We start from the raw sequence: 27,559 nt of genomic DNA on the forward strand, positions 1-27,559 counted from the left end.
CTGCATGTGCCCGCTGAGCTGTGTGTGTGCCCGCTGAGCTGAGTGTGCCCATCGAGCTGTGTGTGCCCGCTGAGCTGTGTGTGCCCACTGAGCTGAGTGTGCCCAGTGAACTGTGTGTGCCCACTGAGTTGCCCGTGCCTGCTGAGCTCCAAGTGCCCACTGAGCTGTGCATGCCCGCTGAGCTGAGTGTGCCCAGTGAGCTGAGTGTGCCCACTGAGCTGAGTGTGCCCGCTGAGCTGAGTGTGCCCACTGAGCTGAGTGTGCCCGCTGAGCTGTGTGTGTGCCCAGTGAGCTGAGTGTGCCCACTGAGCTGAGCGTGCCCGCTGAGCTGTGTGTGCCCATCGAGCTGAGTGTGCCCGCTGAGCTGAGTGTGCCCGCTGAGCTGCACGTCCCCGCTGAGCTCCGCGTGCCTGCACTGGTGTGAGCGTGCCCGTGCGTGCCCACATGTGCCAGGGCGCCGATCCCCTGGCACTGGGCTCTGCCGGGCGGCGCTGCTCGGCAGTTGCCAAGGGATCCCACCGAGGACGGGCAGCGGGAGCTGGCACTCAGCTCCATCCCCACACCCAGGGGAGCCCCCACATTGCCCTGGGCTCCCCCCAGGAACCTCCACCCCGCAAACCCTCGGGGTGTGGGAAGAACGAGGGCCTGCCCATGTGGGTGGGCACTTGGCCAAGTGCTGGCTCCCGAGGGAGGTCAGGCCAGGCGGCAGAGCCTGGCACTGTGTCCGTGTTCCTCAGTGGCCAGGCTGTCCTGGCACATTGGCACACTCCCTCCCAGCCCGTCCTGTGCCTCCAGGGTGCCCAAACCCTTCTGTGAGCACATGTCACCCCCATGGCACTGGCAGCATCACTGAGAGCACCCTCTGGGGCGCTGAGCCCGCACCCACAGCCCCCACAGACCCACGGGGGCAGCTGCCCCACGGCCCGCAGCTCCCACCCACAGCGACCCCAACCCTGCGGGCACCCGGCCCTGCTGCCCCCAGCGTGGGTGTGCCCGGGAGATCCCAGTGGCACCGGACCCCGCAGGGACAGGCAGGGGCGCACCGAGGTGTGGGAGCACCCACGGGGGTCCCAGTGAGACCCCGATGGCAGCAGGACCCCACAAAGGTGACGCCCCCCGCTCATGGGGGTCCTGGCGCCACCCCGGTGCCACCTGGTCCTCCCGGCCCCCGTGTTTGCACCCGCGGGGAGCCGCAGCCCCGAGCCCGGTGCCGGTGTCGGTGCCGGGGCGGGCCCGGGGTGGCGGCGGGAGCGCGCGCGGGGGCGCGGCGGCGGCGGGCGCGCGCGGGGCGGAGCTGGGCGCCGGGGCCGCGGGGCGCGGGCGGCTCGGGCTCGGTTCTGCCTCCCTCCATTCCCCGGCATCGCGGCGGGCTCGGGCGGCGGCAGGATGGCGGCTGGGCTCCTGCCCCTGCTCCCGCTGCTGCTGCTGCTACCGGGCCGGGGGCCGCCGGGGGCTCTGGGCAACCGGCACGCCGTGCACTGGAACAGCTCCAACCCGCAGTGAGTGCGGGCGGGGGCGCCGGGACCCGCACCGGGAGGCGGGCTGGGGGGGGCTGGAGAGGGTGGGGGGTGTCCCCGGGGCCGCGCGGGGTGGGGGGCGCCGCCGGGAAGGACGCGGCGGGGATCGCGCTGAAGGATGCGCCGGGGGCGGCGGGCGGCACCGGGACTGCGGGACCCCCGGTGCCGGCTCTCCTCGCGGCGCCCTCCCCGGTGCCTCCGGTGCCCCTCGCCCTGCCCGTGGAGTCGGGGATGGCTGCGGCGGCGGGGGGGGTGCAGCCGCCCGGCCGGTTCGTGTCCCCGCGGCCGCGCTGCCGGGCGGGGCTCGGCGGCTCCCGGTGGTGAGCACCGGGGGAAGAGCACCCCCCCCCACCAGCGCTGAGCCACCGGGGGCAGCGGGGAGAGCGTTGCTGCCCCCGGCATCCATGTCCCGGTGCGCCGGGGCAGGGCAGGGCAGGGGTCCCGCTCCCCCCGCATGTCTGGGTGCGGGAGCGGCACCGGCGGCGCGGCGGAGGCGGGGGGGCCCGACAGGTGCCTGCCGCCCCCCGCCGCCTTTGCCCGGCAGCACTGGCACCCCCAGGGTGGCTCCTGGGCTGCGGGGACGGCGCGGGGCGAGAGCGGAGGGTGGGAGCGGCCACCGGGAGCGAGGAGCGGTCGGGGGTCGCTGGCCTTGGCCGCCCAGCCCCTCCCTCACACCCCGCGCCGGGGCTGCCCTGCCCTCGCCGGCGCTCCCGCAGCCGGCAGCCGATGTGGATGGGGACGGCGTGGGCTGGATCCCCTCGGGAAATGGGGGCTGTGGCGCGTCCGTGGACCCCTCCACGGGGATCTGCGCCTGCTGCCATCGCCCACCTCTCGGTGCCTCGCTGGTGCGAGTGCCCAGGGGTGTGGCGGGGACACGCATGCAGCCCGAGCATCCTCTGGCTCCCGTCGGTGCAGGGGCTCTCCCGGGGCTCTCCCCCCACGCCACAGCCCTTTGTGCAGGGTGGGAGCAGCGCCGGCAGCCCCCTCCCCTGCCATTGAGATTGTGTCGCCAGGCGGAAGCTCGGGCCCCATAAATCGTGCGTGTGCGCGACGTGCCGAGGCGCAGCACAATGCCGAGGTGCCTCCACGCTCAGCATCCACCCCCCCGCACCCCCCTGCTCTCCCCAGACCCCCCTACACCCCCAACCTCATCCCACAACACTGGCAGCCGTGCCACCCTCACCCTTATCTCTCCGTGACTCCCCCATGCCCATCACCGCCGTGACCTGCCGCTGCCCTGGCACCTCTCGGGGGACAGGGCGGAGGGGCTGGCGGTGCCCGGGCTGTGCCAAGGCGGGGGTGTCGCAGCCAGATGCCCGCACCCCCTGCGCAGGCGTGTCTGGCGCGGCCGCCGGCGTCCGGCTCAGGGCATGGGCGGCGCGGTGGGGGCGGCTGCGGCAGAGCCGTGTCCCAGGGACTCCCGAGCCGATATTTATTGTTAGGCAGTGCGGCAGCTCTCGGACGCAATTATAGCCGCACGGCAAAGTGTCTGGATTAGATAAATTATGGGGGGAATTAGGCTCCCTGGGCCGCAGCCTGCAAATCCCAGCAAGCCTGCTGCAAGCAGAGCCATAAACAAGCCCAGCGCGGCCCTGGCGGGGCTCTCCGGGGAGGAGGGGGTTGCTGGCTGTGGGCACTGCTTGGGCACCAATTTATTGTGGCTCCTGCCATGCTACCCTGGGTAGCCCTGTCGGTGCCCTCAGCGGGATGACAGGGTGAGGGGCAGCACAGGGAGCAGCCCTACGGTGCCTTGGAAGCAGGGCGTTGGTGGCAGCTCGGCCCCTTTGGCCATGCAAGGAATGGTTGGGGGTGCCAGGAGGCCAGGAAGGGTCCCCAAGCAGGCAGAGCACCCCTCGTGCCATGGGTTTGGGGTGTGCTGGCAGAGCCCAGGGCTGGTGTGGAGGTGGGATCCTCAAATCCTGCTCCTGCTCGGCCTGGTTGTTGGTCCAGCTGTGCATTCCATCCCTGATGGCAGCCGGCAGGCCCTGGGGCTGTGGGATGACCCTTGACTCATCCCTGCCCTCCACTCCCCGGTCCCGCCAGGAGCAGGCCTGGTGGCATGGGACAAAGGTGCAGGACAGCCATGTCCACCCAGCAGCAGCTTTTGTGGGGCCTGTGACCCTGGGGTGACCCACTGAGCAGGGCCAGGGCTTCCTGAAGTGTCCCCAGACAAGCTGGGCCCTGGCATGCTGGAGGCTCTGTCCCTGCTGCGTGTCCCAGGTGCCAAGATGGGGACAGCAATTCATGGACGCCCATGGCCAGTGCTCCTGACACTGCTGCACCCCAAGAATCACCCCAGAGCAGGTCGGGGTGTCCCACACCGTGCCACTGACTGATTTTGGTGCTCGTGCTGAGGGCGCTGGGTGCCATGGAGGGGGCAGAGAGGGGCGTGTGGTGACACAGGGGTGCACAGGGTGCCTGGCTGTGCTGTGGGGGTCAGGGCCCACCTGTGTGCAGGGAGGTTGTGGCGCTTTGTGCAGGCACACAGCTCCCCCCAGCACCGGCACTGCCACCACGCTCACCTCCTCAGGGTGGCTTCTGTCTGGCCCAGGCTGTGTTGCAGGCAGCAGGGCTGGAGTGGGCTCTGGAGAGGCTTGGAGTGGGCCCTGGAGAGGGCTGGAGTGAGCTCTGGAAAGCCTCAGTGCTGAGCCGGGGAGGATCTCACACAGGAGAGGAGCCACGTCCCTGCAGAGCGCGTCTGGAGGGGCCCAGGCTCCTCTGCAGCAGCCAAACCCCCACAGCAGGGCAGGGCCTGGCCAGGTCCCCCCACCCCGTCCATGGGCACCAGCGGGGCTGAGGAGGAGTCACCCCCAGCAGGAGGGACCCACGGGGCTGGGGGCATCCAGCAGGAGGTGCTGGGCAGCTGTGCCAAGCCAGGGGCAGTTCTGTGCCCAAGCAGGGGCAGTTCCGTGCCCACCTGTGGAGCTGAATGTAGGGACAGTGCCAAAAACACCCCCCCTAGGCTGGCTGGGGGGCTCGGCTAGCGCCCACCCCATCCTCTGCCCTGCAGGCTGGGCACACAGGAAGCCCGAGCACGCAGCCAACCCTCGGCAGGAGCGGTGCCCATGGGCAGAGCGGGCCGTGCCCCGTGAGTCACGGCGCCGGGGCGGCACCGAGCCCCGGCAGCACCGGCGGCGTTCCCGTGGGAGAAGCGGCCGCGGTGTCGGGGTGCAACAGGGCCGGGGCCACCTGCTCCTGCCCGGGCTGGTAATTGAGTCACCGGTTGCAGATTGATGGTTTAATTAAAACCCAATTAGAAACCTCATTGATCTTGTTAGCAACACGGGAAGGTGCCGGCTTTAGCCGGGATTTACAGGGATTGTACGGCCGTCAATAGCGGCGGGGGGGGCACCTGTAGGGTGCTCCTGGAGTCCCGGCGAGCTCGGGCACGGCTCTCGCTGTCCCGCCGGGCGCTCCCCGCTGCCTCCACGTGCGGATCATCCCTCGCAGGGAGGTGCCCACCGGGGACACCGTGTGCCGGTAGCGCCCGCGCCTTGCGGCTGCGCCAGGCGAGGCCGGGGAGGGGGGGGGGGGGGGAATGTGCTGTGGCTCGGTGCCACCCGTGTGCGTGGGCAGCGTCGCAGGCGCTGTCTGCCGAGCCAGCGCGCGTGTGCGCGGCCGTCTGGGCGCCGTGACTGTGCAGCGCTGCCTGCGTGGGGAGGGCTGCGCTGAGACCCCCCCGGCTCCCCCGCGCTGCGTGCGGGAGGACGGACGGGCGGGTGGTCTGTCTGTCTGTCCGTCCGTCTGTCCCTCTGTCCGGCCGCAGCGGTCGATGCGCCTTTGCCTCTCGCTGTGCAGCGGGGTGACGGGAAGGGGACTCTTAAATCAATGGCACTTTTTTTTGTTCCCCCGGGTGATGGATGGGCCCCCGGATGCGCCAAAAGGACGAAGCTACCGGAGCCGAACAAAGAGCTTGGCTGCGCTGGGGGCTGTCCAGTGCTGGGGGGCACCACATGGAGGACACACCACGCTGCCCTGCTCCTCTCACCGCTGGCACCACCACTGCGGGCTGCTGAGCCCGGCTCTGGCCCCGCTGCCCTGCAGGCCTCTGCAGCACCATGGGGATGAGTCTGTGTAGGGTGAGGGTCCCCATGGGGGTCCGGTCCCGCCGTGCCACCGCTGCCAGGGCGTGCTGCAGTGCACCAGGCGCTCCCCGGCGGTGTGGGAGCCAGCGTGCGGCACGCAGCCCGGATTTATGGCAGCAGATGGGAGCGGAGCGCAGCGCCCGCCCGGCTCACCGGTGCCTGCGGCGTGCCAGGTAGCCAAGGTGCCCACCAGGGTGCCGTCAAGGGTGCCACCAGCGTCCCTCCGGTGCGAGGCTGGTGGGCACCGAGCCCGGGGCCGGTGCTGCCAGGGGACATCCATCTGCCCAGCATGACAGGCTGCTGGAAGGTACCACCGCCTCGCCAAGCCCTGCTCTACAAACGCAGTCGTGCAGAAGTGATGCTGCCCGTTCTCCTCCCGCACTTAACCCTTCGGGCACTGCCAGAGCCCACCATCCCCACCGGCCATGCCGTGGCTGCCAGAGTTTGAGATTTGGAGGGTCCATCCCAGAGCAGGGCATGGTGCTTCCCACCATGGAACTGGCAGGGACCAGGCAGCCCGTGCCTGGTCTGGGATGGACTGAGAAAAGAGACTGCTGGTGAGAAAAGAGGCAGGGTCCCTCTCTGAGTGTCTGTTCCTGCCCTCCCACCCCAAACCAAGGCCCACGAGCTCCATGGGTGGTGCTGCCAGCAGATCTTGGAGCACTTGGGCCGTTGCACTGAGGGATTCGGGGGTATCCAGAGTTGCTGCTCTGCAGTGACTGTGCGGGAGGAGCCAAGCGTGGCAGGGACACGCTGTTGTGACCAAAGCCTCAGGCTGTGCTGGCCCTGTGGCTCTCCCCGTACGGGGCCATTCCTCAGCTTTTGGTGATGCCCGTGGGAGTCACTCCCGTGGGTGCCTTGCCACGCCAGCTGTGGCTCCTGCACCCTGCCATGGGTGCTGCTGTCGCCCAGCCCAGGGGACACCTCGGTGCCTCGTTAGTGAGGCTGTTTATCAGCAGCCACACTTCTTAATGAGCTGCGCCTTAACGAGCCCCATCCTGGGCTCCCAGAGGGCTGCTCCTCAGCACTGGGCGCCCCAGGAGAACGGGGGGTCACCTCTCGCCAGCACCCCGTGACACAGCGTCACTCGTGACACTTCTCCTAGTCCCTCTGTCCCACAGCACAGCCGTGGGGAGCCCCAGCTGCGGAATGCTCACCCCGGCGTGGAGCAGCTGCTCTTGGGGTACGCCAGCGTCCCCAGCTCTGCGTCCCGCGTGGAGTTAATTGCGATTTTCTCCTTGGGGCCATTTCTTTAATAACAAGCCTTTTTCTCCCTCCCCCCCCCGCGCTCCCCCCTTCCCACCACATCAAAGGGGGAAGATGAAAGGTCCCGGCTCCCGCTCAGCAAGGGTGGCTGCCTCAGCACCTTCCCGGCGGAGCACTCGCCGGCGGCTGCCGGGATGGGCTGCGGAATAGCGGCTGCGCAGCGAGGGAGGGGCGGCGTGGGACTGCGCTCCCCGTCCCGCGAGTGATGAGCTCTGCCATCAGCTTTTCCCCCCCCTCTCCTGTTGCCCCCCGGTACCGGAGGCAGTGCTTCTTGTCCCCTCCGCGTTTTGCCTCCCGACACCGGTTCTGTCTCGGTCTCGGAGCTCGGCTCCGGTGCCGCGGGCGCTGGCGGAGCGCCGGGGCTCCTCCAACAGCGCCGGGGGCGATGGTGCAGGGTGGGGCGTCTGCACGCGTAGCCCTGCCCGCTGCCTGCCCAGCCCTGCCGGGGAGAGAGACCCGGGGAACCGCTGGGCTCGGGGAGGGGCTGCGAACCCCCCCAGCCCCGGCCGAGCGAACCCCGAGTGATGCTTTGGGGGGCGCACGGTGCGGGGTTTGCCCTGAGAAATGGGGAAAGGGCCGGGAGTGGAGCTCCACTGGGGATCTCCACGGCCACGCGTGCGGGGGATGCTGCTGCCCGTGTCCTGCGGGATGCGGGTCCGGTCAGGCTCCGGTGCCGAGCCAGCTCCGGTGGTAATTAATTGGCAGGAGCAGCGGGTCAGCGCGGCGGCGAGGATTACCGCGGGCCGGGATTTCCGCCGGGCGCGGATTAGGAGCCAGCGGAGCCTCTCCTGAGTGGATCTGAGGGGATTGCTTGCTCCTAATCAATGTAAATGAGGCTCCCCCAGGGCCACCCTTTACGGCATTAAGGAACTAACGGGATTAGCCGGAGCAGGGTGAGAAATCCCGGCTCCGAGCTGCGGCGCGTGCCAGGGCCCTGGTGGGCGGCAGCGGTGGGTCGGCTCCAGGCTGCTGGAAATGGGGAATGCCAGGGAATTCCGAGGAATTCCGGGGTCTCCCGCACGCCCGCGGGCTGTCCCGTGGCGAACGTGATGCCCGAGGGACCCTGATGCCCTTCTGGGTGCGTCTGTGCGTTGTCTCCTCTTTGAGGCTGTTCTTGTATGCCCATCCCACCTGTACGTGTGGCTTGACACCCGTCCCGTGCCCTCCAGGATGGGCATTCTGCTCCATTGTGAGGCTCAGGCCGTGTCACGGGCTTCACACAGAGCTCGAACAGGGTCCACCACTGCTCCCAGAGTTCTCATCAGAGAGAGAACCCTGCTTGGGGATGTGCAGGGCCTCCCCAGCGCTGACCTCCCGCCCTTCTCTCCCTTGCAGCCTGCGGCGGGAGGGCTACACGGTGCAGGTGAACGTCAACGACTACCTGGACATCTACTGCCCTCACTACAACGCCTCGGTGCCCGAGCACCGGCTGGAGCAGTACGTGCTCTACATGGTGAACGCGGAGGGCTACCGCACCTGCAACACCAGCCAGGGCTTCAAGCGCTGGGAGTGCAACCGGCCCCACGCGCCGCACAGCCCCATCAAGTTCTCGGAGAAGTTCCAGCGCTACAGCGCCTTCTCGCTGGGCTACGAGTTCCGTGCGGGCCAGGAGTACTACTACATATGTGAGTTACTACAGGCGTGAGTGCTGCTACGTGTGTGAGTGTTACTGTGTGTGTGAGTGTTACTATGTGTGCGAGTGCTGCTACATATGTGAGTTACTACAGGTGTGAGTGCTGCTACGTGTGAGTGTTACTATGTGTGTGAGTGCTGCTACATATGTGAGTGCTCCTATGTGTGTGAGTGCTGCTACGTGTGTGAGTGCTGCTACATATGTGAGTGTTACTATGTGTGTGAGTGCTGCTACATATGTGAGTTACTACAGGTGTGAGTGCTGCTACATGTGTGAGTGTTACTATGTGTGTGAGTACTGCTACATATGTGAGTGTTACTATGTGTGTGAGTACTACTAGATATGTGAGTACTACTACATATGTGAGTTACTACAGGTGTGAGTGCTGCTACATGTGTGTGTTGCTACATGTGTGAGTGTTACTATGTGTGTGAGTACTACTACATATGTGAGTACTACTACATATGTGAGTTACTACAGGTGTGAGTGTTACTATGTGTGTGAGTGCTACCACATATGTGAGTGTTGCTACAGGTGTGAGTGCTGCTACGTGTGTGAGTGTTACTATGTGTGTGAGTACTACTAGATATGTGAGTACTACTACATATGTGAGTTACTACAGGTGTGAGTGCTGCTACATGTGTGAGTGTTACTATGTGTGTGAGTGCTACTACATATGTGAGTGCTGCTATGTGTGTGACTGCTGCTATGTGTGAGTGCTACTACATATGTGAGTGTTAGTATGTGCGTGAGTTACTACATGTGTGAGTGTTACTATGTGTGTGAGTTACTATATGTATGAGTGCTGCCACATGTGTGTTACTACATGTGTGAGTGCTGCTACATGTGTGTTGCTACATGTGTGAGTGCTGCTACATGTGAGTGCTGCTATGTGTGTGAGTGCTACTACATGTGTAAGTACTACTACGTGTGTGAGGAGTACTACGTGTGATTTACCATGTGTGAGTGCTGCTACATGTGTGAGTGCTGCTACATGTGTGAGTTACTGCATGAGTTACTACATGTGTGAGTACTACATGTGATTTACCATGTGTGAGTGCTGCTACATGCGTGAGTACTGCTACATGTGTGAGTTACTACCTGTGTGAGTGCTGCTACACATGTGAGTACTACTACGTGTGTGAGCAGTACTACGTGTGATTTACTACATGTGAGTGCTGCTACGTGTGATAGTGCTGCTACGTGTGTGAGTGCTACTACATCTGTGTGAGTGCCACTACATGTGTGAGTGCTGCTACACGTGTGAGTTACTACATGTGTGAGTACTACTACGTGTGTGAGCAGTACTACGTGTGATTTACTACATGTGAGTGCTGCTACATGTGTGAGTGCTGCTACGTGTGTGAGTTACTACATGTGAGTGAGTTACTACCCGTGTGAGTGCTGCTACCTGTGTGAGTGCTGCTACATGTGTGACTACTACTACACGTGTGAGTTACTACAGATGTGAGTGCTACTACGTGTGTGAGCGCTGCTACACGTGTGAGTTACTACCACATGTGTGAGTGCTACTATGTGTGTACGTTGGGCACCAGGGCAGGACCCCCAAACCCCAGGTCCCACCCCAGGTGGGTCCCCTCAGGTCCTCCCACCCCGGCTGGGTCCCCTCTGCGTCCCCCTTGGCCGATTCCCCTGCACCCCCAAAACTGGGCAGCTCCTTCCCTACTAAGAGTTGGAACCTGGAGCTCTGGGAGGTGTTGAAGGAGCAAAGGGGGACAGGGGGAGGGGGTGTTTCCATGATGCAGGGAGCAGATCGGGGTGTAGGGGTGTGGATGGGGGTGCCAGGGCATGATGGGGTGCTGGAGGATGATGATGGAGGATGCAGGATGCTGCTGCAGGATCGGGGTTCAGGGGCAGCTGCTGCAGGATTGCAGTGTTGGTGCCTGACACTGGTGCTGGGTTGGGATGCTAGAGCTGATTGTTCAGGCCTGGGGTGCTGCTGCAGGGCATCGGTGCAGGATTTGGGGTGCTGGTGCAGGATTTGGGGTGCTGGTGCAGGGCATCGGTGCAGGATTTGGGGTGCTGGTGCAGGATTTGGGGTGCCATTGGTGCAGGGCATCAGTGCAGGATTTTGTGTGCCATTGGTGCAGGATTTGGGGTGCTGGTGCAGGATTGGGGTGCTGGTACAGGGCATTGGTGCAGGATTTGGGGTGCTGGTGCAGGATTTAGGGTGCTGGTGCAGGGCATTGGTGCAGGATTTGGGGTGCTGGTACAGGGCATTGGTGCAGGATTTGGGGTGCTGGTGCAAGATTTGGGGTGCTAGTGCAGGATTTGGGTGCTGGTGCAGGATTTGGGGTGCTGGTGCAGGATTTGGGGTGCTGGTGCAGGGCATTGGTGCAGGATTTGGGGTGCTGGTGCAGGGCATCGGTGCAGGATTTTGTGTGCCATTGGTGCAGGATTTGGGGTGCTGGTGCAGGACATTGGTGCAGGATTTGGGGTGCTGGTGCAGGATTTGGGGTGCTGGTGCAAGGCATTGGTGCAGGATTTGGGATGCTGGTGCAGGATTTGGGGTGCTGGTACAGGGCATCGGTGCAGGATTTTGTGTGCCATTCGTGCAGGATTTGGGGTGCTGCTGCAGGATTTGGGGTGCTGCTGCGTTCCCCCAGCCCGGCTCCCACCCCTGGGCAGTTCCAGCCCCCTCTCTGTCCACACCCACCCAGCCCCGGGGTGCCGGCGTTGGGGTCCCTGCCCCGGAGCCCCTCTCAGCGCGTTCTCTCCTTGCAGCCACGCCGACACACAACCACCGCCGGGCCTGCCTGAAGATGAAGGTGTTTGTCTGCTGCGCCTCCAGTAAGTACCCCCGTGCCCGTCCCGGGGGCGGCGAGGCTGGCCCGTGGGGTGCCCCCGTCCCTCCTGAGGGGTGGCCGCATGTGGGGGGCTGCAGTGCAGGGGTGCAGGGCAGTGACCCCCCGTCCCCTCTCTCCCTCCACAGCGTCGCACTCCGGCGAGAAGCTGGCGCCCACCCTGCCCCAGTTCACCCTGCGGCCCGAGGTGAAGATCGAGGACCTGGGTGAGTCAGGCACAGCCCCCTCGACCCCCAAAACCGTGTCACCCCCTCTCCTGCCGCCGCCCCTTGGGCAGCCCCAGCCACGGGGTGGGGGTTCAGAGCCGCCCTGCTGCCCTCCTCATCCTCTCCTTCCCCCTCGCCCCCCACAGAAAACTTCAACCCGGAGATGCCCAAGCTGGAGAAGAGCATCAGCGGCACCAGCCCCAAGCGGGAACATTTGCCCCTGGCCGTGGCCGCCGCGCTCTTCCTCATGACGCTCTTGGCCTCGTAGCTCCCGGTGCCCGCGGGGGCCCGGCCAGCGCCGCCGTGCCCCGCTCCATCTGCTGCCCCTCGTGAGAGCCTCGGAAGCACGGCGAGAGCACCGGAGAGCGGCAGGATCACGGCAAGCAGCAGCGGACCGGCAGCTCCGCAGGGATGCGGCTCCTCCCGGCGTCCTGCCCGCAGCCTCCCCCCCGGGGGCTGCTCCGTGCCTGGGGGAGGCAGAGCCGAGCCCCGATGCCAGCAGGGACCCCCGGGGCCGGGCAGTGTGTACATACCCATATAGATCTATACATACTGTACAGAGAGCGACTACAGAGATATTATATCTATTACTGTACCATAGGCAGCGGCGCCGGCCCCGGGCTGGCTTGTACATAAGTCGAACGTGTTGGATTTTCCTCGTCTTCCGTGAAGACCCGACCTATGCAAACGCACAGACACTTTTTGGGGAACAACAAAACAAAACAGAACAGAAAAAAAAAAAAACAACCATTCTCGATCTTTTTTTCAAGTGCTTTGGCTGGTGATTTTCATATTCTGCTCTTAGTCTATTAAAAAAAAAATTAATAAAAGGATAAAAAAAAAGGGATCCCTGTCACGGTGGCGTGCAGCACTTCCAGCCCCTCGGAGGGGTTCCAGGGGGGCTCCGGCTCGGACAGGCGCTCAGGAGAGGGCTGATCTCCACCGTGCCACCCGCCTTGCCAGGCACGCCAGGCTCGGTACCGCTGGCAGGGGGACGCAGGGCACTTCCCAACAACCCCCCAGCGCCGGCAGGGACGCGGGGCTTCCACTGTGGTAAGGTAAGGGCAGCGCGGGGGACCCGTGGCACGCAACCCTGGGGGTGCTGGGGTGGCCTTTGGGAGCAGCAGATCCTTCCCTGCACGGAGCGAGCACACGCGGGGCGCTGGCAGCGCCGTGGGAGCCGCGGCATCGCGTCTGGCTGTGCCGGGCATGCCGGTTCCTGCCTGCTCCGGGGGGATCTGGCACAAACTGGCGGCTCCTGAGGGCTGGGGGTGCGCCCTCAGCTCCCCCCCAGCACCTCCAGCCAAAGGGATGTGGGAGCTGGGTTGTGCCTGGGGTGGGGTGGCATGTAAAGGGGGTGTTGATGGGGTGCCCAGACCCCCACAGACACAGTGGGGCACGCGTGGGCTCCTCACCCTGCGCTCTGCAGGGTTTTGTGGGTTCAGTGCCCCCAGAAAGGGGCAGCAAGTCTCCCCGCAGAGATGGGGGGCTGCGAGGGCCCCGCTCCCCTTTGGATTCCTGGGGAAGGGGAGTCCTCCCAGCCGCAGAGAGAGCGCAGCCACTCTCCCCCACGCAGCAGGCGCTGCTGGGCGGTGGCTGCGGCTGGGGCTGGGTGTCCCGCCGGCCCGGGCTTGTCCGGGTGCGGGAAGAGCGGCCGAACCCGTCAGACGGGTCCTGGGAGCTCTCCCAGAGGCGCCGGCTTCGCCACGTCCCCGCCGCGCTCCGGCAGGCCTGGCCCGGATGGGGCTGAGCTCCCTGCCCGTGGATCCCATCCCGAGGTGCCCAGGTGCCACCAGCGTGGCGTCGTTACCCACCCAGGGTGGGCACGGGGTGGGTGAGGCAGCAGCGCTGCCACTGCCAAGGGCCGTGTCCGGCCGGGTGCTGATTGCCAGGGCTGGCCGAAGCACCCGTGCCAGTGTGGTGCCATGCTGGTGGCACGTGGCACAGCGAGCCTGGCACAGCTTGGGTGGCCAGTGCCCTGCGGGGGTGTGAGAGCTGGAGTCGCTGCCCTGGCACAGATCCCTCCTGCCACTTGCCTCGACCCTGGCACCGCTTCTTGGGCATGCATGGCATCACCCATGGCTCTGTGGGCACCTGGCTCAGGTGTGCCCCATGCCCTAGGGATGAGCACAGGGGGACAGCCCAGACCCACCAGGAGTCTTCTGGGGTGCTGGTAGAGGGGATTCCCAAGCCCAGCTGCCCCAAGTGAAGTGGGGGGCCATTGTTGGGACCCCAGTGCTGATGTTTGGGTGCCCCTTGGGTACTTTGAGGTTTCACAGCCTGGGCAGCAGATCCAGGCACAGAGGGACGTGTGCCAGGTGTGGCACCAGGCTCTGCCTCACCTCGGGGCAGCTCCCCTGCCCAGTCAGGGCTCTGTGGCCGAAGGCACCAGGTCCTGGCACGGCTGGACAGCCCTGGGGCTGTGCCTCTGCCCCCTCCAGGCTGGCACCAGGCCATGCCTAGCTGCCGTGCCTACCTGCCGGGCTGCACGCAGCTGGCACCGCGTCACCGCGGCCTTCGCTCCCGGCCACAAACTGGACGGCTCCTCTTCCTCCCCCAGCCTGGCAGGGTGACGTCAGCCCAGCCAGGGGCCGGGGCACTCCTCGGTGTCCCCAGCCAAGAAACCACAAACACTGTCACGAGTTCGGCGGCCTCTGGCCGACCGTACCTGCCCCACACGGAGCAGCAGCGATGTTTACAGCCTGGAACGGCCTCACCTTTGTCCCTCCATCACGGGCACCCGTCCCAGCTCATTGTCACCTGCTCCCAGGTGCGTGGCCGTGACCGTGTGTGCCATGTGCACACTACTGCTGGCACCCCCGGTGCTGCTGCAGGTGGGCACCCACCCTGTGCCCTACTGTTGGGTCCCAGTGGAGGTAATGGGGCACCTCTAGCCCCAGTTTTTGTCTCAGACTGTCCCCAGTCTTTCCACTCCTGCTCCTCCACCAGTGCTCTGGTGGTGACGCTGGGTCTTGCTGTGTCCACGTGGCCTCACTCGCAGCCCCTTCCCTGTGACCTGGTGGCCCTGCTCCAGGGCTGGGGCTGCGGCAGATGGGACAGGGGAGCCCCTTGGCCGGCATGGTTGGGTGCCACATGCCAGTGCCACCGAATGGATCCAGCATGGTGCCCCGGGAGGCTCATCATACCCTGGCAGGCCCAGCACAAGGCTCAACCACCAGCCCTCCTCTGTCAGTGCTCCCTGCCTTGGGTTTCCCCAGGCACAGTCTGTCCCTGACGTGGAAGGGGCAGCACCAGGGTGATGCCAGGACCACGGGATTGGCGCTGCACCCATCCCCGTGGCCTGCACGTGGGCTCCCAGCCGCGTTCCCAGGAGCGCTCCCCTGTGCAAGCCACGGCAGCGCCGGCACCCCGGGAGCAGAGGCCTGGCACTGTCATTACGGATGATGTCAGGCCTGGCCACAAGCAGGGAGGATGAGAGCAAAGCAGCCTCCCTGGGAGCGAGGGGGGTGGGGAGAGACAGGCTGGGGTGTGGGGGGGATTTGGGGCACCCAGCCCCACAGCCTGGCCGGGAGGATTTGGGGGCACGGGCGCTCTCAGGTTGCCGTGCCAGGGGAGAGCGCGGCGCGCCCGCTGCGGCGCAGGGCACGCAACATTACCCACAATCAATGGATCATTATGGAATAAACAAGAGGAAAGTTGTTTGGCAAATGCGGCTGAGTTATCCCTTCGCAACACGCGGCGGAGCGTCGCGCGCCGGCCGCGACACCGATGGATCCGTGTCAGAGCAAATGGGAGCCGACGGCGCGGCACCGCGCTCCTGCCGGCCTGTGGCAGCGTGCCCGCGGTGCCCACCCCGGCTCTGCGCCTACAGACCCCTGTGCTGCACCTACAGAGCCCGGCTCTGCACCTACAGACCCCATCCTGCACCCATAGACCCCAATTCTGCACATACAGACCCCAGCTCTGAGCCTGCAGACCCCTGTGCTGCACCTACAGAGCCCAGCTCTGCACCTACAGACCCCATCCTGCACATACAGACCCCATCCTGCACCCATAGACCCCAATTCTGCACCTACAGACCCCATCCTGCACCCATAGACCCCAATTCTGCACATACAGACCCCAGTTCTGCACCTACAGACCCCATCCTGCACCCATAGACCCCAATTCTGCACATACAGACCCCATCCTGCACCAATAGACCCCAATTCTGCACCTACAGACCCCATCCTGCACCCATAGACCCCAATTCTGCACCTACAGACCCCATCCTGCACCCATAGACCCCAGTTCTGCACATACAGACCCCATCCTGCACCCATAGACCCCAATTCTGCACATACAGACCCCAATTCTGCACATACAGACCCCAGCTCTGCGCCTACAGACCCCTGTGCTGTATGTACAGCCCCCTATCCTGCGCCTACAGACCCCTGTGCTGCACCTACACAGCCTGGCTTTGCACTTACAGACCCCATCCTGCACCCATAGACCCCATCCTGCACCAATAGACCCCAATTCTGCACCAACAGACCCCAGCTCTGCGCCTACAGACCCCTGTGCTGCACCTATAGAGCCTGGCTCTGCACCTACAGACCCCATCCTGCACCCATAGACCCCAATTCTGCACATATAGACCCCAATTCTGCACATACAGACCCCATCCTGCACCCATAGACCCCAATTCTGCACCTACAGACCCCATCCTGCACCCATAGACCCCAATTCTGCACATACAGACCCCATCCTGCACCCATAGACCCCAATTCTGCACATACAGACCCCATCCTGCACCAATAGACCCCAATTCTGCACATACAGACCCCAGCTCTGCGCCTACAGACCCCATCCTGCACCAATAGACCCCAATTCTGCACATACAGACCCCGGCTCTGCACCTACAGACCCCTGTGCTGCACCTACAGAGCCTGGCTCTGCGCCTACAGACCCCTGTGCTGCACCTATAGAGCCTGGCTGTGCACCTACTGACCCCATCCTGCACCCATAGACCCCAATTCTGCACATACAGACCCCAGCTCTGCGCCTACAGACCCCTGTGCTGTATGTACAGCCCCCTATCCTGCACCTACAGACCCCTGTGCTGCACCTGTAGACCCCCATTGTGTACCTACAGACCTCCATCCTGCACCTATAGACCCCAGCTCTGCGCCTACAGACCCCCATTGTGTACCAACAGACCCCTGAGCTGCACCTACAGACCCCTGTCTTGTACATACAGACCCCCATCCTGCACCTACAGACCCCCATTGTGTACCTACAGACTCCTGTCCTGCACCTACAGATCCCCATCGTGCACCTATAGACCACTGTCCTGCATCTATAGACCCCAACTCTGCACCTACAGACCCCTGTGCTGCACCTAAAGAACCCCATCCTACACCCACAGCCCCATCCCGCACCCACAGCCCCCCATCCTACACCCACGGCCCCCTATCCTGCACCCACACCCCCATTTCTGCACCCACAGCCCCATCCTGCACCCACAGCCCCATCCTGCACCCACAGCCCCATCCTGCACCCACAGCCCCATTTCTGCACCCACAGACCCATCCTACACCCACAGCCCCCCATCCTACACCCACATCCCCCCATCCTACACCCACGGCCCCATTTCTGCACCCACATCCCCATTTCTGCGCCCACAGCCCCCCATCCTGCACCCACACCCCCATTTCTGCACCCACACCCCCATTTCTGCACCCACACCCCCCTGTGTGTGTGTGTGGAGCCCCTGCCCGGTGTGGGTCACTTTTTGGGGGGTGGCCCTGCTCCATGCTTGTGTGGGTCACCTTTTGGGGGGTGGCCGTGCCCCGTGCTTGTGTGGGTCACCTTTTTGGGGGTGGCCCTGCTCCATGCTTGTGTGGATCACCTTTTGGGGGGTGGCCCTGCCCCGTGCCAGTCCCGCGTGGGGGATGGGGTGTGTGTGGAGGTGAGGCGGACCTGGAGCGCGCTGTTGTGCGTGGGGAGGGCGCTGGTCGCTATCAGGGCACTGTGTCCCCTTCCCCATGGGGAGGCCGGGGATTTGCGTCCCCCGGCCCGGTCCTGGTGCTGGGGAGGGGGGCGTGTTTGTGTCCCGGTTAGCGCCGGTCTCGGTAGGGAGGCTTTGCATCCCCCTGCCCGCTGCCGGTGCCGGTGTCCGGGAGTGTGTGTGTCCCCCCGCCGGTGCTGCTCTCGGTGCGGGGATGTTTTAATGGTTTCTCTCCCCCTGATCGATACCGGCGGGGGGTGTGTCGTGTGTGTGTGTCCCCCCCCCGCCTCGTCCCGTGTGTTGTTGTGCGAGAGCGGGGCGGTGTCGGCGGAGGCGGGGCGGCGGCGGGGCCGTACATAAGAGCGGGGGCGGGCGCGGGGCCGCCCGTGGAGCGCAGCACCCGCGGAGCGATGGGGCAGCCGGGGGTGCCCCTGGCCCTGCTGGGGCTGGGGCTGTGCTGGGCAGCGGCGGCCGAGCGGCACACGGTGTTCTGGAACAGCTCCAACCCCCGGTGAGTGACCCCTCGCTTCTCACCGGGACCCCAACCCAACCCAACCCCCAACCCAGCAAACGCGCACCGAGCCCGGTACCGGCCGCCCCGAGGGCGCGGGCGGCGCCGCTCCGCTCCACCGGCGGCCTTTGTGCGGGACGAGGCGGCGGGGCCGGTGCGGGGGGCGGCGGGGGCCGCTCCAGGTGTGCCCGGGGGGGCCTTTCCGTTCCCAGGGCCGTGCGAAGGGGCCGCTTCCTTCCCGCCGGGGGGGGCACGGCGCCAGCCCCGGCGCCGGCCCCGGGGACCGTGTTGACAAACACGGCGCAGGATGTGCGGGGGGGTTAGACCTGGATCGGGGCCCCCCCTATCGCTCACCGGGGGCTGCGGGGTGACCCCAGCTCAAGCTGCGGCCCTACAGGTTCTAGGGGTTGTGGAGGTGCTCCCCCCAGGGCATGAGAGCTCTCAGGTTTTAGGAGTGCCCCCTTGGCTTTCGGGGAGCCCCCCTCGCTCTGCAGAGCCCCAGGCTGTGGGGGTTCCCCACATTCAGGCACCCGTGGGGAGATGTGGGGTTTCCCCTCCATGTCTGGCCTGAGTCACTCCCCTCCCCAGTTTATGGGGCTTCTCCCCCCTGCCCAGGCCGTGCCCCCCAGGAGTGTAGGACCCCCCCTAGATTGTAGGGCTGTATCCTCTGTGCCCCCCACACAATTTTTTGGGTGGCTGTGCCCTCTCGGGGCCACCACAGCCGGCGAGGTGCGGACCCCGGCGTGTCCCCCCCCCGGGCTGGGGTGTGGGGCACAGCTGGAGCCTCGCTGGCTGCCCCACGGCGAGAGCCGCGACGCCTCCTGCTCCGGCAGCGCCGGGCCGGGCAGGGTGCGGGCAGGCTGCGCGTCCCAGCGGGTCCCTCCCTGCTCCGCGGCCCTTTGGCGAGCCATGGGAATTGGGGTGCGCTCGCCTCTCGCCGCCGGGGGTCCGAGCCCGAGGGGAGAGTGAAGGGGGCGCTGCCCTTTGGAAGTTATTCCAGGCGCAGGGAAGGGAGGACTCAAAGGTGCCCCCCAGGCAGCGCTGCCGTGGTCAGGGTGCTGCCCCTCCGTGGGTGTGGGGGATTTGGGGGTGCAGTAAAGCCCCTACCCCAGCCCTGAGCCCCGTGCCGCCCCTCCTGCCGCAGGTTTCTGTGGAGTGACTACACGGTGGAGGTTCGTCTCAATGATTACCTGGACATTATCTGCCCTCACTACGAGGAGGGCAGCGTGGACCCGCGGGCCATGGAGCGCTACACGCTCTACCTGGTGGAGCTGGAGGAGTACGAGGCCTGCAAGCCCCGCTCCAAGGAGCAGATCCGCTGGGAGTGCGACAAGCCCAGCGCCCTGCACGGCCCCGAGAAGTTCTCGGAGAAGTTCCAGCGCTTCACTCCCTTCACGCTGGGCAAGGAGTTCAGGGAGGGACACAGCTACTATTACATCTGTGAGTGCTGCGGGGCTGCGGGGGGAGGCTCCAGGGATTCCCCATCGGGCTCCCCCCGTGCCTTCCTGACCCGCCTCTCCCTCCGCAGCCAAACCCATCCACCACCACGGCGAAGCCTGCCTGAAGCTGAAGGTGACGGTGACAGGCAAAGGCAGTGAGTATCGCGCATCAGCACCCCCTCGGGGCCCCCCCACGCGTCCCCTCCTTCCCAGCGTGGCCTTGGCTGCGCTGAGTCACGGCCTGGCCGTGGCCCCTGGCCAGCCCGGGGTGTGGGCACGCTCGGCTTGGCCAGGGAGGTGTTGGTTGGGGCAGGGAGGGGGGGCTCAGCCCACAGAGAAGCGAGATTTTGGGATTTTTGGGGAGCTTGGGGTGCTGCCTTTCCCTCCTTGACCCCCCTGTTTGCCCTGCAGCTCCGGCGCCGCCTGCACCAGCCTCGACGCAGAAGGGGAGGATCCAGGCAGGTGTGTTGGGGCTTGAGGGCTTGGCGCTCCCTTCTGGGGTGGCAGGGTGTTCTTGGGGGCACCAGGCTGAGCCTGGGGGGGCACTGGCCTGAACACAGCCACGCAGGGGTTTGCTGGGGGCACTGGGGCTCATCTGCCCCTCCTGGGGGTTTCTGGAACTGGCTGAGGTAGCTAGGCTGGTGGCAACCCTCTGCAGGGGTGATGTGCTGCTGGTTTGGGGTACAGCTTGCCTTTTGGGGTACAGCTTGCCTTTTGGGGTACAGTTTGTCTTTTGGGGTACAGTTTGTCTTTTGGGGCCGCTGGTTGCTGATGGCTCCTCTGTTTTCCCCCCCCCCACAGACGATGCAGCTGCACACGTGCTGAGGAGCGTGGGGCAGAACTCGGCCATGCGCAGCAGCAGCCGCCCCTTCACCTTCATCAGCCTCCTCCTGCCCCTCCTGGTGCCGCAGGGGCTCTGAGGTGCCCCTCGTGCCCGGACCCACCGAGGCTGTGGCCATTGGGGGACCCCCGTGGTCCCCGCACATCTGCCCCGGGTGCCCTGCCCTGCGCACATCTGGGCGAGGCAAGGATTTGTCAGTATTATGGGGCTGGAGGCCCCAAAGCCATCGGAGCAGCTGGAGCCTTCAGGCTTCCCTGGCCCTTCCAGGATGCTCCTGGCAGCCAGAGGCCGAGCGGGAGCCTGGAGCTGGAGGGGCTGAGGTGCCCCGGACTGGAGAGGGGCAGGGGGCTGGCACCCCTGCCCCGCAGCTGAGCTCGCCCACCACCCTAGGGGCTTTTCCCCTGTGGTGGGCTGGAACTGGAATGTGTCCTGCAGGCGGGGACGTGGGGGTGGCTAGGTGACCCCAGTGTCAGCGGCCAGGGAGCGCAGACAGGCTGGAGATGCCCTGCAGCCAGGGGAGAGAGGGGTGATGAGAAACGCCCCGCTCCTCCCTGTGCTGCACCCCTACCCCTTCCTTCATCCCCTGGCCCTTCGCCATCCCTCCCCTCCGCTGGGTGCCGGAGGGGGCCCCCCCAGCACCCCCTTTGTACAGCACCCCCTTTGTACAGCTTTCTAACACGGGATTTTTTTTATACCATTGTCGGGAATAAATAACCAAAACCACGCCGAGCTCCCGAGACCTCCCCCACCCTGCTGGGCCAAGGCTCTCCTGGCCCCCCGTGGGGGGTTGGGCTGGTTAATTAATTAATTGGCTGGTGTTTGCACGGGGCTGTTAAGTGGCCAAGTGCCACAGCGGCTGGCACTGTCCCCGGCTTTATCTGGTGACACAAAGGCCTCCCCTGAGGGTAGGGACCCCTCCCCCTGCCCTGCAGTGCGATTCCAGGTGGGGGGCAGGGATTTGTCCCGGGACAAACCCCATTGGAATGTGACAGACCCCAGGGGATGGGACAAATCCCACTGCTGGTGAGGAGGGGGCTGGGCAGGGGGACAGAGCCTGGCTGCACCCCAGGGACCCGCACGGGGTGACACCAGGGATTTGGGGGGTCCCTGAGGGTGAGACAGTGTGGGTGCAGGGAGCTGGGATCACAGGGATTTGGGGGCCTTGGAATTTGGACCTGCAGGGAGCTGGGATCACAGAGATTTGGGGGCCCTGGAATTGGGAACTGCAGAGAGCAAGGGTCCGGGAGAGGTGAGATTTTGGGGCACCCAAATGCATGACACCCAAATGTGGGGGACCCTAGAGATGGAGAGTCATGGAGAGGGATGAGTGACCCCCAGGATGTGTTGGGGGGACACCCTGGGACAGTGGGGTCACAGGGAAATGTGGATCCCAGGGGTGCAGGATCCTGGGGAATTGTCCCAGGGGAATTGTCCCAGTGGCGCCCAGGATGTGTGGGGACACCCTGGGACAGTGGGGTCACAGGGAAATGTGGATCCTGGGGAACTGTGGATCCCAGGGATGCAGGATCCTGGGGAATCGCTGTCACAGGGATGTGTGACCCCCAGGATGTGTAGGGGCACCGTGGGACAGTGGGGTCACAGGGAAATGTGGATCCTGGGGAATTGTGGATCCCAGGGATGCAGGATCCAGGAGAATTGTCACAGGGATGAGTGACCCCCAGGATGTGTAGGGGCACCATGGGACAGTGGGGTCACAGGGAAATGTGGATCCTTGGGAATTGTGGATCCCAGGGATGCAGGATCCTGGGGAGAATTGTCACAGGGATGTGTGACACCCCCAGGATGTGTGGGGTCACAGGGAATTGTGGATCCCGGGGATGCAGGATCCTGGGGAATCGCTGTCACAGGGATGAGTGACCCCCAGGATGTGTAGGGGCACCATGGGACAGTGGGGTCACAGGGAAATGTGGATCCTGGGGAATTGTGGATCCCAGGGATGCAGGATCCTGGGGAATCGCTGTCACGGGGATTTGTGGCTCCTGCAGGAGGCGGGGGTGCGCAGCTGGCCTCACAGGGCTGTGACACCCCCGGGCTGTGCAATCTGCACCGCGGCGTTCACCCTGGGGATGCCCAGGGGATGCCCAAACCTGAACACACGACACCGTGGGGGTGCTCCTCGCCCTCCATACCAGCCCCGGTGCCCTCACGGTGCCCTCACGGGTGCCCTCACGGTGCCCGCGGGGCGGTCACGCCGGTGCAGCCGCCGCTGCTCCCCCCGCTCGCAGCCGGATCCCCGCCGCCCCTCCCCGGTAGTGCGTCCTGCTCCGCCCCGCTCCGCTCGGCCGCGGGCAGCACCGGCCCCGCTCCGGGCAGCACCGGCCCCGCCGCACTCCCCGGGCTCCGGCATGGTGCTGTCGGTGCTCGCCGGCCTGTGCCTGGCCGCCACGCTCGCCATGTTCGCCACCGGCCTGTGAGCGATGGGCGGCGGCGGCCTCGGGCGGGCGGGGGCGGTGGGGAACGCACCGGGGCCGGCTCGGGGCTCGCTGAGGGCCGGGGGTGCTGGGGGGGGGGGCCCAGGCTGGTTTTGGGGTGCAGGGGGGGGGCCTTGGGGGTGCAGAGGGCCCATGGAGGATGAAGGTGCAATGAGGACTCCAAGGCCAGTTTAGGGGTGCAGTGTGGGCCTTGGGGAGGGGGATTTGTGGGTGCAGAGAGGCCCATGGAGGATGAGGGTGCAATGAGGACTCCAAGGCCAGTTTAGGGGTGCAGTGGAGGCTTTGGGGAGGGGGATTTGTGGGTGCAGTGGGACCCATGGGTGATGAGGTGCGATCAGAAGACCCCAGGGCTGGTTTTGGGGTGCAGGGGAGGCCTTGGGGGTGCAGTGGGCCCATGGGGGATGAGGGTGCAGTGAGGACACCAGGGCTGGTTTTGGGGTGCAGTGTGGGCCTTGGGGAGGGGGATTTGTGGGTGCAGTGGGACCCATGGGTGATGAGGTGCGATCAGAAGACCCCAGGGCTGGTTTTGGGGTGCAGGGGAGGCCTTGGGGGTGCAGTGGGCCCATGGGGGATGAGGGTGCAATGAGGACCCCAGGCTGGTTTTGGGGTGCAGGGGAGGCCTTGGGGGTGCAGAGGGCCCATGGAGGATGAAGGTGCAATGAGGACCCCAAGGCCAGTTTAGGGGGGCAGTGTGGGCCTTGGGGAGGGGGATTTGTGGGTGCAGTGGGGCCATGGGGGATGAGGGTGCAATGAGGACCCCAGGGCTGATTTTGGGGTACAGTGTGGGCCTTGGGGAGGGGGATTTGTGGGTGCAGAGAGGCCCATGGGGGATGAGGGTGCAGTGAGGACAGCAGGGCTGGTTTTGGGGTACAGTGGGGCCATGGGGGATGAGGGTGCAGTGAGGACAGCAGGGCTGGTTTTGGGGTGCAATGGGGGCCATAGGGGTGCAGTGGGGAGGGCATCAGGCCCAGTTTGGGGGTGCAGTGGGCCACGGATGGCTGGTGCAGAGGGATTGGGGGTGGTGCTGAGTTTTGGGGGTGCAGAGGGAGAAGTGGGGGGGGTGCAGTGCCTGCTGGCTGCAGAGACTGGAACCCCCCCCACCCCAGCACTGCCAGGCACCCAGGAGGACGCTGCCCTCCGCCCTCCCCAGGTCTGACCTGCGCCAGATGTTGGCGACCAAAAGCGTGGAGAACATCCAGTTCCTGCCCTTCCTCACCACCGATGCCAAGTACAGCAGGGTTGGGTCCTGGGGAGGGGGGGGTCATACGGATTTGAGGGGCAGGGGGGGATCCCTCAGTGCCTGTGCCCCATCCCTGCAGCAACCTGAGCTGGCTGGGCTATGGCTGCCTGAAGGGGGACGGCACAGTGATCACCGTCAACGCCATCGGGGCAGCTCTGCAGACCCTCTACATCCTGGTGTATCTCTACTACAGCCCTGCCAAGGTGGGACAGGGGCCTGGGGTGATGGGGAGGATGAGGGACCCTCACCCTGACATCCCCCTGCTGTCCCTTCCCAGCGCCCCGTGCTGCTTCAGGTCCTGCTGCTCCTGGCTGTGGTGGTGACCGGCTGGGGCTACTTCACCATCCTGGTTGACGCAGGGACACGCCTGGCACACCTGGGGCTCTTCTGCAGCGTCTTCACCATCAGCATGTACCTCTCACCGCTGGCTGACCTGGTGTGTGGGGCTTGGCAGAGCTGGGGCTTGCCAGCCCGGGCCCTGCCTGACGTTTGCTGCTCCTGCAGGCCAAGGTTATCCGGAGCAAGTCGACGCGGTGCCTGTCCTTCCCCCTGACCGTCACCACCCTCGTGGCCTCCAGCAGCTGGACACTCTATGGCCTGCAGCTCCACGATCCCTACATCACAGTGGGTTGGGCTGGTGGGATGCTGAGGGGTGCCATGCCATCCTGTCCCATCTCATTGTATCCCAAACCATCCTGCTCCACTGCATCCCACACAGTGCCATCCCCATCCTATCCCACCCTGGCCTGCTTCATCTGCTTCATTCCACTCTTTTCCATCCCATCTCATTTTGTCCTGTCCCTCTCCTGCACCATCTCACCCCACTCCATCCTATCCCAGCCTATCCTATCCTTCTCCACCTTCATCCCCATCCCATCCCATCCCAGTCTAACCTGTTCTTCCCCATCCCCACCCCATTGCCATCCCTTCCCCATCCTACTGCCATCCCATTCCACTCCATCCCATCCCAGCCTATCCTATCCTTCCCCATCCCCACCCCCACTGCCATCCCACCCCATGGATCCCATCCCACCCCATCCCATCCCATGGATCCCATCCCATCCCATCCCACCCCATGGATCCCATACCATCCCACCCCATGGATCCCATCCCATCCCACCACATGGATCCCATCCCATGGATCCCATCCCATCCCATCCCATCCCATGGATCCCATCCCATCCCAATTACCACCCCATTCCCATCCCACCCCTTCCCACCCCTTCCCACCCCTTCCTATCCCATCCCACCCCATCCCATCCCCATTCCCCCCTACCCCATCCCACCCCACCCCATTCCCCTCTCCTGGCTCAGCTGAGCACTTGGCTTGGCACTGGCCCCATTCAGCACTGCCCGTGTCACCCAGCCAAGCATGATATCCATTGATTTCAATTAATTAGCTGGGATGGAGCCAATAAACCTCCCCCAGCACCACAGAGGGGAGGGGTACACCCACTGTCCCTCCCATGTCCCCCTGCAGGTCCCCAACGTGCCAGGGATCGTCACCAGCCTCGTGCGGTTCTGGCTCTTCCAGCGGTACCGACCAGAGCAGGACAAGCCCTACAGCCCCCTGCCTGCCTGAGGGGTGCCCTCAGGAGCACCCCAACTCTGCCCTGGGCTGGCCCCAGCGCTGTCCCCTTGGCCACTCCTAGTGGGACACCAGCAAGGACGTCCTGCCTCCAGCCCTGCATCCTTCAGCAAAGGCCCTGGAGCTCTCAGAGAAACCTTTGGGGCACCACCAGCCCCTCAAAGCCCAGGGTGGGAGGATAGTTTTCCATGCCTATGGCCCTGCCTGGCAGCAGGATTTCGAGGGGCAGGGCTTTTGAGTGGCTTCCAGGGGTCCAAGTGTCACTTTTGTACGGATTCAAGTGCCTTTTAATAAATCAGAGACTTCCCAGTGCCTGCTTCTTGTACCTGCTGCAGAGGATGGTGCAGCTCTTGGCCCTACAGCTGCTTTGGGAGCTCCAAGCAGGGGGGCTGCTGATGGCCATACAGGGGCTGCTTTTGGAGGGGGGGTGCTCATTGTGACACACCGTGGGCTCTGGCAAACCCTCAGTAGGCATCAGCCCTCGTGGTGGGGCCATAAGGGAACCCCAGGGATGCTGCTCTGAGCACCCTGAGGGAGGCACCCATCACAGTGTGGGGGTGAAAGTCTGTGGAAGGGACAAACAGCAACCAGGAAAATGTGGCAGGAGCTCTCTGGTCACAGAGAGCAACAGGAATCGATGAGAATCCTTGCTAAACCCCCGTGGATCGAGCTGGCCTGGATCAGGCATCGATGCTCTGTCAATTAACCAATTAACAGAGATCTGGAATGAAGATATCGGGCCAATGCCTCGGTGAAGGGGACAAATCATACAGCAGACACTGGAGCCTTGCAGAAAGAGACACCCACACCATGCAGGACCCCCAGGACCGAGCTCATCCCACATTCCCTCCAAGAGGGGAGCCCAGGAAAGCCAGTGCTGCTCTGAGCCCCCTGAGGGAGCCACCCATCACAGTGTGGGGGTAAAAATCTCTGGAATTGACAAGCAGCCACCATGGCAGGACCTGGGAATCGATGGGAATCCTTGCTAAAACCCCCGAGGATCGAGCAGGCCTGGATCAAGCATCGATGCTCTGTCAGTTATCCAATTAACAGAGATCTGGAATGAAGATATCAGGCTGGTCTTTCAGTGGAGGGGCCAAATCACAGAGCACAAAGAGACCCCCACCCCATGCAGGACCCCCCAGGACTGAGGAGCTCATCCCACACTCCAGCCTTAGGATGAAGGATGCTGACAGGAGCTGTGCTGTGCTTCTGCTGCTTGTGCACACCTCACACACAGCCTGCAAAAATCCATATAAAGGGACAGAGCTGAGCACGGTGCCAAGGGAAGGACGACGAGCTCCTGGCATGCTCTGTCTTGCCCTGTGGAACCAGGGCTCCCCATACCTCCTCTGGGGACTTGGCCCAGCAGGGAAGAAGCCCCAAACTCGCCAAAGGGCTCCCAGCTTGGCCCCCACAGCCTGGGGAAAGGGCAGCTTTCTCCAGTGCCACACCTTGGCTGCCAACCGGTCGCTCCGGCTGCCCCGTGCCGGGAGCGGCTCTGACGTGGCCCCTGGTGCCAGGGAGGAGCTGCTGCCACACGGGCTGGGAGGAGCTCCTCGTGGCCATGACTAGAGGCTCTGGATCGCCCTGAGCAGCCCCTGCGTGACCATAAGTAGCTCCTTGAAGGCCATGAGTAGAGGCCCTGGATTGCCGTGAGGAGCCTGCACAGGGTCACGGGTAGCTCAGAGATGGCTCTGAGTAGCACCTGGACGACCACAAGGAGCCCCTGACAGTGTCCTGAGTAGCCTCTGATGGCCACGTGTAGCTCCTGGATGGCCACAAGGAGCTCCTGGCTGGCTGTCAGTAGCCCCTGATGGCCACAAGTAGTCCCAGGATGGCCACAAGGAGCCCCTGGCTGGCTGTGAGTAGCCCCTGATGGCCACAAGGAGCCCCTGGCTGGCTGTCAGCAGCTCCTGATGGCCATAAGGAGCCCCTGGCTGGCTGTGAGTAGCCCCTGATGGCTGTCAGTAGCCCCTGATGGCCACAAGGAGCCCCAGGATGG

At 64.7% G+C, this 27,559-nt stretch overlaps 3 protein-coding genes across 5 annotated transcripts; all 3 read left to right on the forward strand.

Moving 5' to 3' along the window:
• The first annotated feature begins 1,312 nt into the window (after positions 1-1,312).
• On the forward strand, positions 1,313-12,547 carry EFNA3 (ephrin A3). Of its 2 annotated transcripts, XM_058043033.1 has the most exons (5): positions 1,313-1,499; positions 8,204-8,493; positions 11,247-11,312; positions 11,455-11,532; positions 11,679-12,546. In XM_058043033.1, exons 1-5 carry the CDS (start codon positions 1,387-1,389, stop codon positions 11,798-11,800), a joined length of 669 nt encoding a protein of 222 aa, XP_057899016.1. In that variant the 5' UTR covers positions 1,313-1,386; the 3' UTR covers positions 11,801-12,546. The 2 variants fall into 2 exon arrangements, with proteins under 2 accessions (XP_057899016.1, XP_057899017.1); XM_058043034.1 differs by lacking the exon at positions 11,455-11,532 and having other exon boundaries at positions 11,679-12,547.
• Positions 12,548-17,873: 5,326 nt separating this feature from the next.
• Positions 17,874-21,196, forward strand: EFNA1 (ephrin A1). The gene is made up of 5 exons (XM_058043035.1): positions 17,874-17,993; positions 19,138-19,433; positions 19,522-19,587; positions 19,844-19,894; positions 20,234-21,196. The coding sequence occupies exons 1-5, from the start codon at positions 17,893-17,895 to the stop codon at positions 20,350-20,352; spliced, it is 633 nt and encodes a 210-aa protein (XP_057899018.1). The 5' UTR covers positions 17,874-17,892; the 3' UTR covers positions 20,353-21,196.
• Positions 21,197-22,579: 1,383 nt separating this feature from the next.
• Positions 22,580-25,849, forward strand: SLC50A1 (solute carrier family 50 member 1). Of its 2 annotated transcripts, none has more exons than XM_058043006.1 (6): positions 22,580-22,704; positions 23,877-23,954; positions 24,046-24,169; positions 24,244-24,402; positions 24,471-24,590; positions 25,447-25,849. In XM_058043006.1, exons 1-6 carry the CDS (start codon positions 22,640-22,642, stop codon positions 25,546-25,548), a joined length of 648 nt encoding a protein of 215 aa, XP_057898989.1. In that variant the 5' UTR covers positions 22,580-22,639; the 3' UTR covers positions 25,549-25,849. The 2 variants fall into 2 exon arrangements, with proteins under 2 accessions (XP_057898989.1, XP_057898990.1); XM_058043007.1 differs by having other exon boundaries at positions 22,644-22,704; positions 23,833-23,954.
• Positions 25,850-27,559: the final 1,710 nt, after the last annotated feature.

The sequence above is a fragment of the Melospiza georgiana genome, chromosome 33, assembly GCF_028018845.1.
Source record: "Melospiza georgiana isolate bMelGeo1 chromosome 33, bMelGeo1.pri, whole genome shotgun sequence".
In the NCBI taxonomy this organism is placed as follows: Eukaryota; Metazoa; Chordata; class Aves; order Passeriformes; family Passerellidae; genus Melospiza; species Melospiza georgiana.